We start from the raw sequence: 13,090 nt of genomic DNA, 5'->3' as shown, positions 1-13,090 counted from the left end.
GCTTTGTGTTTTGATACATAGACATTCCATGGGGCATCATATTTTCTCTTAGTAGTAATGCTTATGGCCAGCTTCAGACAGACATACATGAAACACAGTCCGGTCATGAGACTCCACGGTCAGGACGAATATTCATATCCGAACACGGACCATGTTTCATGGACTTGTGAAACTGCGTAAATGTAAGACCGTCATAATAAGGCAAGCGATGACTCACATTTCTTGCTTGTTCTCATGGAATCCATAAGAAAACAAAAACAACTTTATGAAAACACAACGATACAGTGTGAACCAATGGTAGGCTATAGGTACCTCATCACAGATCTTTAATAAGACCAAGTGCACGAGGCAGAAGTCTTTTAAGACAAAATTAATAAAACAGTGCCCCCAGTCCAGCCAATCGTATGACAAAAATTATTGGTCGGTTTTGAACAGGCAAAGTTTAGGGTTTTTTTTTCTTTTGGGTTTTGGCATCTCAAAGTGGTGATATTTTTAGTTATTTTTTGAAGTAAGGTATTTTTGTTATTTTAGTTTAAAAAGAGTAGCTATTTTTTTCTTAATCAGTCTTTGCAAAATGACAAATCTTTGCCATATTCTCTATTGCATTGTTTTGCTTCCTTCTGGTTTATCTGCTTAGATCATGCTCTTTTATATGCGGCTTTGAACTGCTGTTCTAGCAAGTATCTCTTGCTCAAGACACTTAACAAATAATCTTCCCTCTGGGGGAGGGGAGCAGAGTAGTTCACAAAGAGAATGTATGTAAACAGTGTCTGAGTCCAGATTCTTACTTAGAGCAGCAGTTCAAATCAGCTTCTAAAAGGCACAAACTAAGCAGATAAAGCAACACTTTCAGCATAGAGTTTAGGAGAGAAGGAAGCAAAATAAGTTAATGGAGTTTATTACAATACCAATTAGGACTCATATGGAAAACTTTAATATGATCACACATAACGTGTGAGTAGAATGAAGCCCCTTTTCTTACATTTCATGTAGAAGCAATTTGTCAGATTCTGACAAAAGTAAAGATTGTTTAAATTCCTGGAAATCCTTAAACATAGGAAATTTCAATTTTGTAATAATTTTTTTTAAACCAATTCAATGTGTAAATCCTTAATTTGAACATGTCGATGGTGGCTACAGTGGAATGAAGAATATTAGCATTAGTTTCCATTTCATACATGTGTTAGGTGCTGGATGGGAAATATACCCTTTAAATCATTTTTCAGTTTCTACGTGGGGCCGAGATAAACCCCGACTGATTAACAAATAGCCAGAAACAGGAACATCCTCGCACACATCATTTTACTCATTTGTCAACAAATAAGTTAGGTAGTGTAAAAACAACTTTATTTTTTTTTTCTTTAATTTTTTACGTCCTTCAGTAGTGAGAAGCTAGAAACGTTAAAGTCCTTTTTATATTAAAAGTGAGACATCACAATGGAAATTTTTTTTAAAAAAAGTAAAATGTTTCTGTAAACACCACATCCTACTGTCTTCTCATCTTGTCAAGAGAAGGTCTTATGAAGAAAGCTGAAGCCAAAAAAATGAAGATTATTTATAAAAAAGATGAAAAAATTAGGAAATAAATTTCCACCACTCAACCAAAAAGGCTATAGACTGAAATGAAGCAACATCACACATAAAATGATCATATCGACATAAATAGGCAAGCCAATCAGGGGGGTCCATAGATTGTAGACTGTAAACGAGATGACAAGGCTGTTAGTGCACTTATAGGGGGATCGAGTTAATCCACAGACACAATATTGGAATGTAACAGTTTGTAATTTCCTGGTTGGCACCCATAAAACAAAAAAAGATGAATAAAATAAAAAATAATGTGAAAAAAAAATTCTAGAGAAGTGTATGATGCACTATGAAGGTGAATTTACATCTGAAACCACACTGGCAATACGTTTCTGCAATTAAAAAAAAAAAAAGCTTGATATCCTGCCTATATATGTACATTTACAAATTTGAAGTTTCTATTTTGTACAAATTAGAAATATTTTTGGGAGAAAAAAAAACAAAAAAACAGTGCCACAGTTTAGTGGTTTTTAAGCAAACCTGCCTGGGTTATAAAACATTTATGTCAATAAGAGAACTATTTTTTTTTTTTTTTTGCCATCACATCGGTCTTTTTTGAAGTTATGGAGGAACTTTATCTAGAAGGACCACATTGTTTCATGTCAAGAGTATCTTCTGGAGCATTCAATAATTCCAAATGTTGAAGGTGGACCTTGTGGGGACAGCACCAGGAAATTCAGAGGATAGAAAAAGCATCAACTGATAGCCCTTTGATTTTTTTTGGCACCAAATATTTGTATCCGATTATGGCCATGGCTGGTGAAGATGAGGTCCTGAAAAAAAAAAAAATCCGGAGTAGGTCTTATTCCTGAAGTCTCAGCTGATGGAAACAGTAGTAGATCTCAATTATTGCCAAGATGGAAAGAGGACATAAAATAATGATTACAAACCAAACAGAAGCATCGGCTCTATGGTGAGAGTCATTGAGCCACCTGGTAGCTGGAAGAATGGGGGTCTAATTTCCCTTCATAAAATGGAAGTAATGATATTCCACACATGGACAGAGTTGAAGTTACTGTTTGGTGCACACCCAAGGAAGGCATGTTGAGGTTTCTGTAAAAAGTCAACTTTATAGTTCATAGAAGCCACCAGAAAAAAAAAAAAAAGGACAGCCACAGATCTACAAAAGGATGCGACCATCGTTCCTTTTTTTTTTTTTGTATTCCTGTCCATCTGGATGAAGGTCCTTACGTTTCAAACTGAGGTCTCTGACTGAAGTCTCATTACAAATTTATGTGATTTAGGGTCTACAAATTCTTCAGAGAGCTTAAAGAAGGGTATCTTTTTGGTGCTGACAACCAAACTGAAATCTTGACGCTTTAGAACAAATACAATCCCATCTTTCAATCCATTGGTTACTGGTTCCTCACTGACCAAAGTCCACTGTTTAGCCAGCCAGCGGTCTTTGTGATACTGGATAGTTGGTCCTGGAGCCAAGTACCTCTCGAGAAAAGCCTGCAGGGGAAACATAAAAAAAATATAAAGTAAACTGATGACACCCAAATCTTATTACCGTTCACAAGAAGATCCTTGGTGCTTCTCAACCAAGAGCACATGCCAAAAATTCCATATTTCAGACTTTGAAAAGCAGATTTACAAATTATATTGCTCGAACATTCTCCATACCATATAATATTTAGTTTGAGTTGTCTTGAACGTGCTTGTTTGCCTTAAATCACAAGAACATATAAGGAGTATGGCTGGTTACCAGAGCAGCTCTACGGAGGAGTGACGGGGAATAGGTATGCAAGCCTAATTTTTTTTTTCCTTTGTGCTATGCTCAGCTAAAAATTAAAAAAAATAAAATTTAAAAAACAAGAGTAAATATGGTTTTGTGGCCAAAAAGGCTGAATGAATCCAGAGATCCAGATGCTAACCAATCAGATCTGTGAGACCATCTGAATGGATGTTCCATGACGTTTGTGGACTTCTTTCAGGTATTAGATGTGATTCATACAGATAATCCATATCAATTCCAAGAAATATAATCCTCTTTGACCCTTTTGTAATCCGATCATCAGTCAAAAACTAATAATAAAACTACACAAAACTTTTCTGTATAACCTCGCAGTTTCACAAACTACCTGGTTTCAAACTTCACTAAACCACTTGTAAAACACATTGTGGGCAATTCTGTTCTTCTGCATTTATGTTAGAAAAGCTCATTTCAAACTAAAAACATGTAATTGTTAAAGATGAGCGAGTCTGACAAAATTCCAGTTTGGCAAATTCAATGAAATTCGGCCGGGAACTCTGATTTGCAGCAAATTTATTCCTGGTGAATCAAATGAGCCATGATTGTTGTTTAAAAAAAAAAAAGTTTATTGTGCTCTGAGGGTTCCCATAACCCTATAAAGAATAAATAGATAGGCTGGCAAGTGGAAGAACAACAATAAATGATAATACTTGCCTAGCCTCTCATGTCTCCCATCCAAGTCCACACTACCTTCCTAAGTCCCCCACTCAACGTCAACACCGATCACCTCTTTAATCTTGGCACTTGCTGGGCCGGCTAGGCTAAGACACATGCATGTTGTGCATCGCCCCACTTGACATCATGTGTCTAGGCCTAGCTGGCAATGGAAGCACTCAAGAATGAGGAGCAACCTGAAGGGAGAAGGAGCCCAGGGGCAGAGGGGAGAAGAAACTTATGTGAACCGAACTCCCAAAAATCTGCGAATTTTGGACAAATTCCATTAACTTGGAATCTACTGATTCATCACCAGTAATTAAAATATTACTAATAATTATGTTTTTTTGTATTAAATTTGTAGTAGGAAACCGGATGAAATCACAAGAGATTCAAGATGACCAGACAGGAACCTCTGTGGTCTGAGCCTAAAAGAAGCATTAAATGTTTAGAAAAAAAAAAATTCAGGGACCCAATCTCCACCATAACCCGTCGACTGAAACATAAGCCAAGTGTTTATAATCTGACAAATGGTTGTTTTTAAAGATCTCAAGAGCTTCTCTCAGACTTTTATTAAAGGCTTCGGGGTGTGATCCACGCATCTGCTCAGCGTACAACAAAGACTTCTGCAGAGAGCCCATGATTAAATATGAATGAAAGATGTGAATATTTAATAAAATGTGAGTGCTAGGTACAGTAAAGCCTTGTCATTTGAAACCAATAGCTTTGTAGGGGAGATGATTGTATTCTTTTACTAGGGAACACTAGGGGGCATGGTTGTACCTTAAAAAAATATCAGATTACATGTGGAAAATTTACAGCTAAATAGGGACAGGAATTAAGCCTCAGTTTAACAAGTTGTCCTATGGAAGCTTAACACCTCTGCGGGAAATGTTTCACAGGTCATGTCAGAAGCAAATAGAGAGGTATCCCATAGTGCTAGCACCGAACCCGCAATAGAAAAGAACAGCACTGAAGATGAAAACATTAACTGCGATCACAAATATTCGATGCTGTACCAGCCTGAGGCCAAATCTTAGGATTTCCCACGTCCTGTGACACATAGGAATTCCAACTTTGCCAGAAAAGTCAGAACACTAATAGTTTACAATCACTGGAGAAGGACATCATGGTCCGAAAAATAAAAAAAAACAAGGTGAAGAGGAAGAACAGCAACTCAATGGCTTTATACTATCAAGATAGCCGCAGAGAAGACCCTGGTGGTCCTATCTAGGCCTGGTACAAGATAGAACTTTCTACACAGCGTTCATCCATCAAGTTCCCGTGGCTCGATATAGAGTCTAAGGTTGTTAAAAATAAATAATTAGTTTACAATCCAGGGAACTTATTATCAAGCAAGGGTGATGATTAGTGTTGAGCATTCCGATACTGCAAATATCGGGTAATGGCCGATATTCGCTGTATCGGAATTCCGATACCGAGTTCCGATATTTTTGTGATAACGGAAATCGGAATCGGAAGTTCATATAAGTTCCCAGTCATCTTCGGCGTGTGCGGTGCTTATGGTTCCCAGGGTCTGGAGGAGAGTAGACTCTCCTTCAGGCCCTGGGATCCATATTCATGTAAAAAATAAAGAATAAAAATAAAAAATATGGATATACTCACCCCTCCGACGGCCCCTGGCTCTCAGCGGTGCAACCGGCAGCCTCCGTTCCTAAGAATGCAGTGAGTGTAGGACCTGCGATGACGTCGCGTGACCGCGACGTCATCGCAGGTCCTTCACTCACTGCATTCTTAGGAACGGAGGCAGACACTTGCACCGCTGAGGTCCAGGGTCCGTCGGAGGGGTGAGTATATCCATATTTTTTCTTTTTTTTCTTTATTTTTTACATGAATATGGTTCCCAGGGCCTGAAGGAGAGTTTCCTCTCCTTCAGACCCTGGGAACCATCCAGGATAGCTTCCGATATTTGTGTCCCATTGACTTGCATTGGTATCGGGTATCGATATCAGCGATTTCCGATATTTTTTGGATATCGGCCGATCCAATCCGATACCGATACTTTTGAATATCGGAAGGTATCGCTCAACACTAGTGATGATGCAGCGCCCCAGAGACCTGGTCGTTGCAGTAATGTTTTTCTTCCACCAGGGGGAGTGATATTACATCTGATGGCAATAAAGGAGATCTTCTTACCAGGTATCACAAACCATACACCACACTTCACACTCCAGACCACCAGAGGGAGCCTTGCTCCTATCCACTAGGGCACTGCTCACAATTAGGTAAAACTGGTGGACTGGATAGAAAGTTAGAAGCTGACTGGGCTTCGCCCAGGTAACATTGGGTCAGAAGCTGATTGGGCTTCACCCAGGCAGCACCGTCAGGCAGACAGAGGGAAAGGAGGAACATCCCAGAGCTGCGGACAGAGAGGGCCCTGACAGGGGTGGGATCCTGTCAGAGGCCTAGATAGCGGGCCACGGAGCTGCGCCTGCCCCACGTGTGGCAGCATCCTAAGAAAGGACACAAAGAGAATTGTATTGTAGCGGGTGAGAAACTAAGTCATAGCACAAGGAGATAAAACCAGAAGGAGTTCTGCCCTGTAAAAGGCTGCCTCCTTCTGAGGGGCAGAAGCCGGTAGCCAGAATACCGAGGGAGTAATAGTCTCTACGCTTTACTTCAGAGACTGGCAGGACAGTTAATTCCACGTTGGCTGCCCGACCATATACCCAGGAGGCACGGTGGCAACTTGTGGGGCCCGGGGCGTCTCTAGGGTCCCTGTAAAAAGCCTCAGGCCATCAGTCATACGGGTTTGTCCTATCCATACCATCTGGGGGACAGAGAGGAAGACATAACATCTAGAACATCTACAACAGTTGTGAGGACCTTACCGAGAAGCTCAGCAGGGAGGTACAACAACACACAGGCGCTAGAGGAAGGCTACTGATTTCCACCTGGATAGGGGGACTCTGGATTTGCCTTCAGACCGGCCGGACTCTGCCTACCCTGTGGTCTGTACCCTGGACTGTGGATGCTGAAGTCTTCAGTAAAGGCAAAGAGACTGCAACCTTGTGTCCTCGTTCTTCACTGCGCCTTACATCATCCACCATCACCATCTACACCTCTGGGAAGCCCTGGGGATACACTTCACCTGTGGGAAGGTATACCATCTAGCTGCCATAACATCACCCCAGCAGACCCCTAGGCAGCGTCGGTCACCCTGACCGAATACCACAGGTGGCGTCACGAACTACCCCTTTAAAGACCTTTCCCAAAACTATAAAAACTCTTTCCTTTATTGGACGTCCCTCAAAGGGTCATGGACCAGGTCAGGCCACCGTGACATCCCCCGAACCGAAGGACCCGGTGCCGAGTACCCCATTGCCCTTACGTGGGGGCGCTCCAATGACCAAACCAAGTCCTTCGATTTCAAGATGTCAAATCTCAGGTTGAGTTAGATCAGCAAGTAATGGGTGAAGAACTGTTCAAATTAGATGATCGAGGTTCTACAGAGGTTCTTTGAGATTTTGTGTACAAGAACCAATGGTTCTGTGACTATGTCACCAAGCTACTTTCCAGTCAAGGAAATCTAAATCCCAGAAAGAAACCCAAATAATATGAATAGTAGCAGACATTGTTACAGGAAAAAGTTACCCACTAACCTTTGGAGTCATGTCGTGGGTGATGCAGAACTCAAGATGTTGCAGGATGCTCTCCATGGAGTGATATGGTTGTTGTTTCGTCGTTCGGAGATACTTCTGCATGGCTCTGGCCATTGAGGCGAAAATAGCCTGAGCAGCCTCCCGGGGGTCCATGACTTCACGTGGGTTTTTCGGGTCCTCATCCTGTAGCCTCTTGATGTGAGTGAAGGCTTCTTCTACGGCGACCACCAACCTAAAATGACAGAATCAAGAAAGCAGAGGAACATCTGAATGTCATAATAATTAGAGGATATACAGATTATTTGAAAACCATTGTTAAAGTCATACACTCTTGTTTAATAGGTGGTGGAGATAATTTAAAAGTACCTATTGAGGGGTTGCGTCACTTTCTTAAATGGCTAAATTTCAAAGTGCTTTTAAAACACAAATAACTCATTTCCCCCTTAGTAAAAATCCTCTTTGTTTTCAATACAATCAGAATTTACTTTAGTTTACCACTCATTGCCGAGGGTTACGGGCAAACCTGTGGTGGCGGGTCTCCTTGACAAGAAGTGCAGCACTTGTAAGCTCTGTGTTATTGTGATTGCCGGCGCTACGCTGAAACTTGGCCAAATCATTAGATCCAGCAGCCTCAATGGCACAGTTTGCTGTGTCGAAGGGTGTACAGTTAGGCCAGTGGCTCAGCCCTGTAGTGGGTCTGAACTGTCAGTAATCAGGAGTGCTCCGCCCCCACCCCTGGTGAACCGGAGACAGAGGAGAAGTGCACTCTCTTGAGGACAGAAGAGGAGACAATCCCTTTAAAATACCAATTGTAAAGCATGTTATCAGACCAGTGTATGAAGGGGCTTTGTGACTAGCTTGTATCAATCCCTAAGACAGACACCTTCTCTCTCAGTGTCCCAGCCATGACAGAAAATGGTCCAGCTCAGCAACTGGAAATAGTCAGCCAGTCCCCTTCACAGAAACAACTGGATGACACACAGACGCAGAAAAAATATCCTTTGTCAAACAAAGAACTGAAAATAGAGCTTCATGGACACATGAGCATTGATAAAGTGGGGCCATTTTTGAGGTGTACCAGAATTTCCTACACCGATACACTTTAATTCTAGAATCACCGAGCCTTATTCACACAAAGAGATAATGCCAGTATCCACATGCATAAATGATGGTGGTGCGGGAAACACATGATTGAACCAAAAAGACTTCTAATACTCTCCTATTTCGCTCTAATTTCATTAAGATCTGTTCCATTTGTGCCGCATCCCATGACCCTCAAGCAACAAAACAACTGTAATGTTAGCCCCCCCCGCGTAAACCTGAAAGAAATATAGCGGGGGTCTCATGGCCTCATGGACCCTGTCATTTAATATGGCTTTCTGTCAGAAGAAAGGTCAAGTAAAGGTCAGGTCAGTCATCTCTGAAAGTGTGAAACTGGTTTTATCCAGTTTTTTCTGGTATGTTTGGCAGCTATTGAAACGGTTTTCTATTGGCTGTAAGCAGCTTTGCCGCTCTTTTTTTGAATATATACACACCTGTTTTGTGGTATCTGGTCATTCTGTCAGCGGAAGAAGATAAAGAAGACCCCACCCTCCCTCCCCTGAATTCTTGTAAATTTACTGTCGTGTAGTTTAATTGTGGGAAAATCACCCATGTCTGGGTGGATTGGTTTATTGGAAAAGTTTGGTACTTTGGTTTTATAATTTATGGAGTTTATTTATTGGTGATTAATTAATTTATGTAACCCTAAATAAACTACACGGCCATTTTTATCCACAATTAAAGCGTTTTGTGTTTTTATTGTATGAATGGGTTCTATGAGGCCATGAACATAGCATCAATACAGTGGGAAAATAAGTATTTGACACACTGACAATTTTGCAAGTTTTCCCACCTACAAAAAATGGAGAGGTCTGTAATTTTTATTGCAGGTACAATTCAGCTGTAAGAGACAATCTAAAAATATATATATTAAAAAAAAAAGATATTTCATGCAATAAAATGCAATTAAGTATTTGATCAGCTACCAATCAGCAAGATTTCTGGCTCTCACAGACCTGTTAGTTTTTCTGTAAGAAGCCTCCTACTCTGCACTCATTACTTGTATTAATTGCACCTGTTTGACCTCGTTACCTGTATAAAAGACACCTGTCCACACACTCAATCACTCTCTAACCTCTCCACCATGGCCAAGACCAAAGAGCTGTCTACGGACACCTGGGACAAAATTGTAGACCTGCACAAGGCTGGGATGGGCTACAGGACAATAGGCAAGCAGCTTGGTGAGAGGAAACAACCATGGGCACAATTATTAGAAAATAAAGGAACACAAGATGACTGTCAACCTTCATTGGTTTGGGTCTCCATGCAAGATCTGACCTTGTGGGGTAAGGATGATTCTGAGAAAGGTCAGGAATCAACCCAGAACTACAAGGAAGGACCTGGTCAGTGACCTGAACAGAGCTGGGACCAGTCTCAAACATTACCGTTAGTAATACATTACACTGTCAGATTAAAACCCGGCAGGGTATGTAAGGTCTCGCTTATCCAGAGACCTTGCATATCCAGAGTAGATATGGGGGAAGGTCATTTGGTCACACGAGACCAAAATAGAACTTTTCGGTATTAACTACACTCGCCGTGTTTGGAGGAAGAATAAAAGATGAGTACAACCCCCAAGAACACCGTCCCAACCGTGAAGCATGGTGGGGGAAACATACTTTGGAATTTGATTTTCTGCAAAGGGGACAGGGTGACTGCACCGTACTGAAGGGAGTATGGACGGGGTAATGTATTCCAAGATTTTGGCCAATAACCTCCTTCCCTCAGTCAGAGTATTGAAGGTGGGTCCTGGCTGGGTCTTCCAGCATGACAATGACCAAAAACACACAGCCAGAACAACTAAGGAGTGGCTCCATCAGAAGAATTTCAAGCTCCCGAGGTGGCCTAGCAAAGTCTCCAGATCTGAACCCAATAGAAAATTTTTGGAAGGAGCTGAAACTCAATGTTGCCTAGTGACAGTCTTGAAACAACGGGTGAAGATCTATATGGAGGAGTGGGCCAAAATCCCTGCTGCAGTGTGTGCAAACTTTGTCAAGAACTACAGGAAATGTCAGACCTCTAATCGCAAACAAAGGTTTCTGGACCAAATATTAAGTTCTGTTTTCCTATTGTATCAAATACTTAATTTATGCAATAAAACGCGAATTAATTATGTAAAACTCATACAATGTGATTTTCTGGATTTTATTTATAGATTCTGTCTCTCACAGGTGACGTGTACCTACAATAAAAAGACTTCTCCATTCTTTGTAGGTGGGAAAACTTGCAAAATCTGGAGAGTATCAAATACTTATTTCCCCCACTGTAAATGCAAGTTGGAAAATGCTGACATCTAAAATGATCCTCATTGCCCTCTAAGTAGACATCTGTCCTAATAAACTATAGAATGAGGTGAAAATTTTTTGAGTAGAAAATTATCCTAAATTCCCGGGATTTACTTGCTGCCGTTGACGATTATTGTAAGTGAAAATGACAGCTATCTATTCCAAGATTATCACAAGAGGCAGATGATGACAGATGAAGCTACAGGTCAGTACAGGTCTTAGAGTCGTCACCAATCTGGTGTAAGAAGCATACAGGCAGAGTATTACAGACAGGCTTAAAAGATTCAACATAAATCTTCACTGATCCAAGAATGTGTGAACAAGATTAAAAACCTGTCACAGAAGCTCCTTTCAGGGGCAACATGAGGATGTTTCTATTTTACCATGAAGAAGCCCATTAAGAGGTCCAGACATTCTCCATAAAAATTATTATTTTTTTTTAACCTAGTGTAAATTCCGCTGATCTCCTGAATTCAGTGTTGTTGTTCTTTTGTTCCTGAGCCTCTCAGTTACTGAGATATGGCCAGCTATTCTTTGCATGAAGATCTAGTCTTGTTAAACAAGTGGGCGTGATTTTCAAAAAGCCTGTGGTTGAGGACCACTCCTAGATGGGTAAAAAGGCTAGATTTAGAGAGTAGAAAAAGGGGACAATATCTAAAGTACTATGAGGCCAAGAGGCTAAAGAAAAACCGCTGGATGGATTCAGGAGAAAAAAAAATAAATTCACATTTATGGCAAGTCACTGATCCTCTTTAATAGTGCAATAAATACCTAAAGAGGTTGACCAATGAGGACAAACAAGTCATCAGCAGACAGAGGCTGGTCCTCTAAGCTAAGGGTACTGTCACACAGTGCAATTTTCATCGCTACGACGGCACGATTCGTGACGTTCTAGCGATATCGTTACGATCTCGCAGTGTCTGACACGCTACTGCGATCAGGGACCCTGCTGAGAATCGTACGTCGTAGCAGATCGTTTGAAACTTTCTTTCGTCGCTGGATCTCCTGCTGTCATCGCTGGATCGTTGTGTGTGACAGCGATCCAGCGATGCGTTCGCTTGTAACCAGGGTAAACATCGGGTAACTAAGCGCAGGGCCGCGCTTAGTAACCCGATGTTTACCGTGGTTACCAGCGTAAAAGTAAAAAAAAACAAACCGTACATGCTCACCATCTGATGTCCGTCAGGTCCCTTGCCGTCCGCTTCCCGCTCTGACTGTCTGCCGGCCGGAAAGTGAGAGCAGATCACAGCGGTGACGTCACCGCTGCACTCTGCTCTCACTGTACGGCCGGATCTCAGTCAGAGCAGGAAGCGGACGGCAAGGGACCTGACGGACATCAGATGGTGAGCATGTACGGTTTGTTTTTTTTTACTTTTACGCTGGTAACCACGGTAAACATCGGGTTACTAAGCGCGGCCCTGCGCTTAGTGATTGCGCCGTGATTGCAACGTGTGACCGCAGTCTATGACACTGAAGCAATAATCATACGACGCTGTGACGTCACGAATCGTGCCGTCGTAGCGATCAAAATTGCACTGTGTGACAGTACCCTAACACTCATTGTTTATCATTCAATAGATCTTGGGGTCCATGGATGGATAGGGACTTCAATTGCTTTCACTATGCAATCCTAAAAAAGTCATGATGGATAGTGGTGTGGGCTGGAAGCCTTTTTGACATTTTTTGTCCAAATAAGAAATCCCCTTAAGGAAAAGTATAGGAAAGTTGCCACAGCCCTGCCCTCTAGGATGTAACTATAATGGGTGCTGTGGTTGCAGTAGAATTTCTGCACAGAAGTCAAAGGGTGCTCCAAAGACGCCTTCGGTGCACACTAGAAGAACAAATTACAATGCTATTAAAAGCCAGGAAAAATTGGGTTCTCTGTTAAAGGTTTCTTTATTGGGACCCATCAGCTTCAAGTTTTGCCACTACCCACCCTACAAACCAACAATTAACTGCAGGTTCTATACAAGATCCATCTGGATTCTGGGACGGAACTAAATCTAGTATAATAAAATCCCCTTCATGACATTATTCATTGACCATTGCTCTTCTCATTAATAAAGCTTGGGTTATATGGTGAA

At 41.5% G+C, this 13,090-nt stretch overlaps 1 protein-coding gene across 3 annotated transcripts in view; it reads right to left on the bottom strand.

The window, feature by feature from the left end:
- Positions 1–563: 563 nt before the first annotated feature.
- VANGL2 (VANGL planar cell polarity protein 2) overlaps positions 564–13,090 on the bottom strand; it is a 129,966-nt gene continuing 117,439 nt past the window's right edge. For all 3 annotated transcript variants that reach the window (XM_077258049.1, XM_077258066.1, XM_077258056.1), the window contains exons 8-9: positions 7,621–7,852; positions 564–3,042 (exon numbers count right to left, since the gene is read on the bottom strand). In XM_077258049.1, coding sequence (XP_077114164.1) covers positions 2,782–3,042; positions 7,621–7,852 — 493 coding nt within the window. In that variant the 3' untranslated portion in view covers positions 564–2,781. The remainder of the gene's footprint in view (positions 3,043–7,620; positions 7,853–13,090) is intronic.

The sequence above is a fragment of the Ranitomeya variabilis genome, chromosome 1 (assembly GCF_051348905.1).
Source record: "Ranitomeya variabilis isolate aRanVar5 chromosome 1, aRanVar5.hap1, whole genome shotgun sequence".
In the NCBI taxonomy this organism is placed as follows: Eukaryota; Metazoa; Chordata; class Amphibia; order Anura; family Dendrobatidae; genus Ranitomeya; species Ranitomeya variabilis.
Note: the sequence above shows the minus strand (reverse complement) of the source record. Positions and strands in the feature narration are given on the sequence as shown.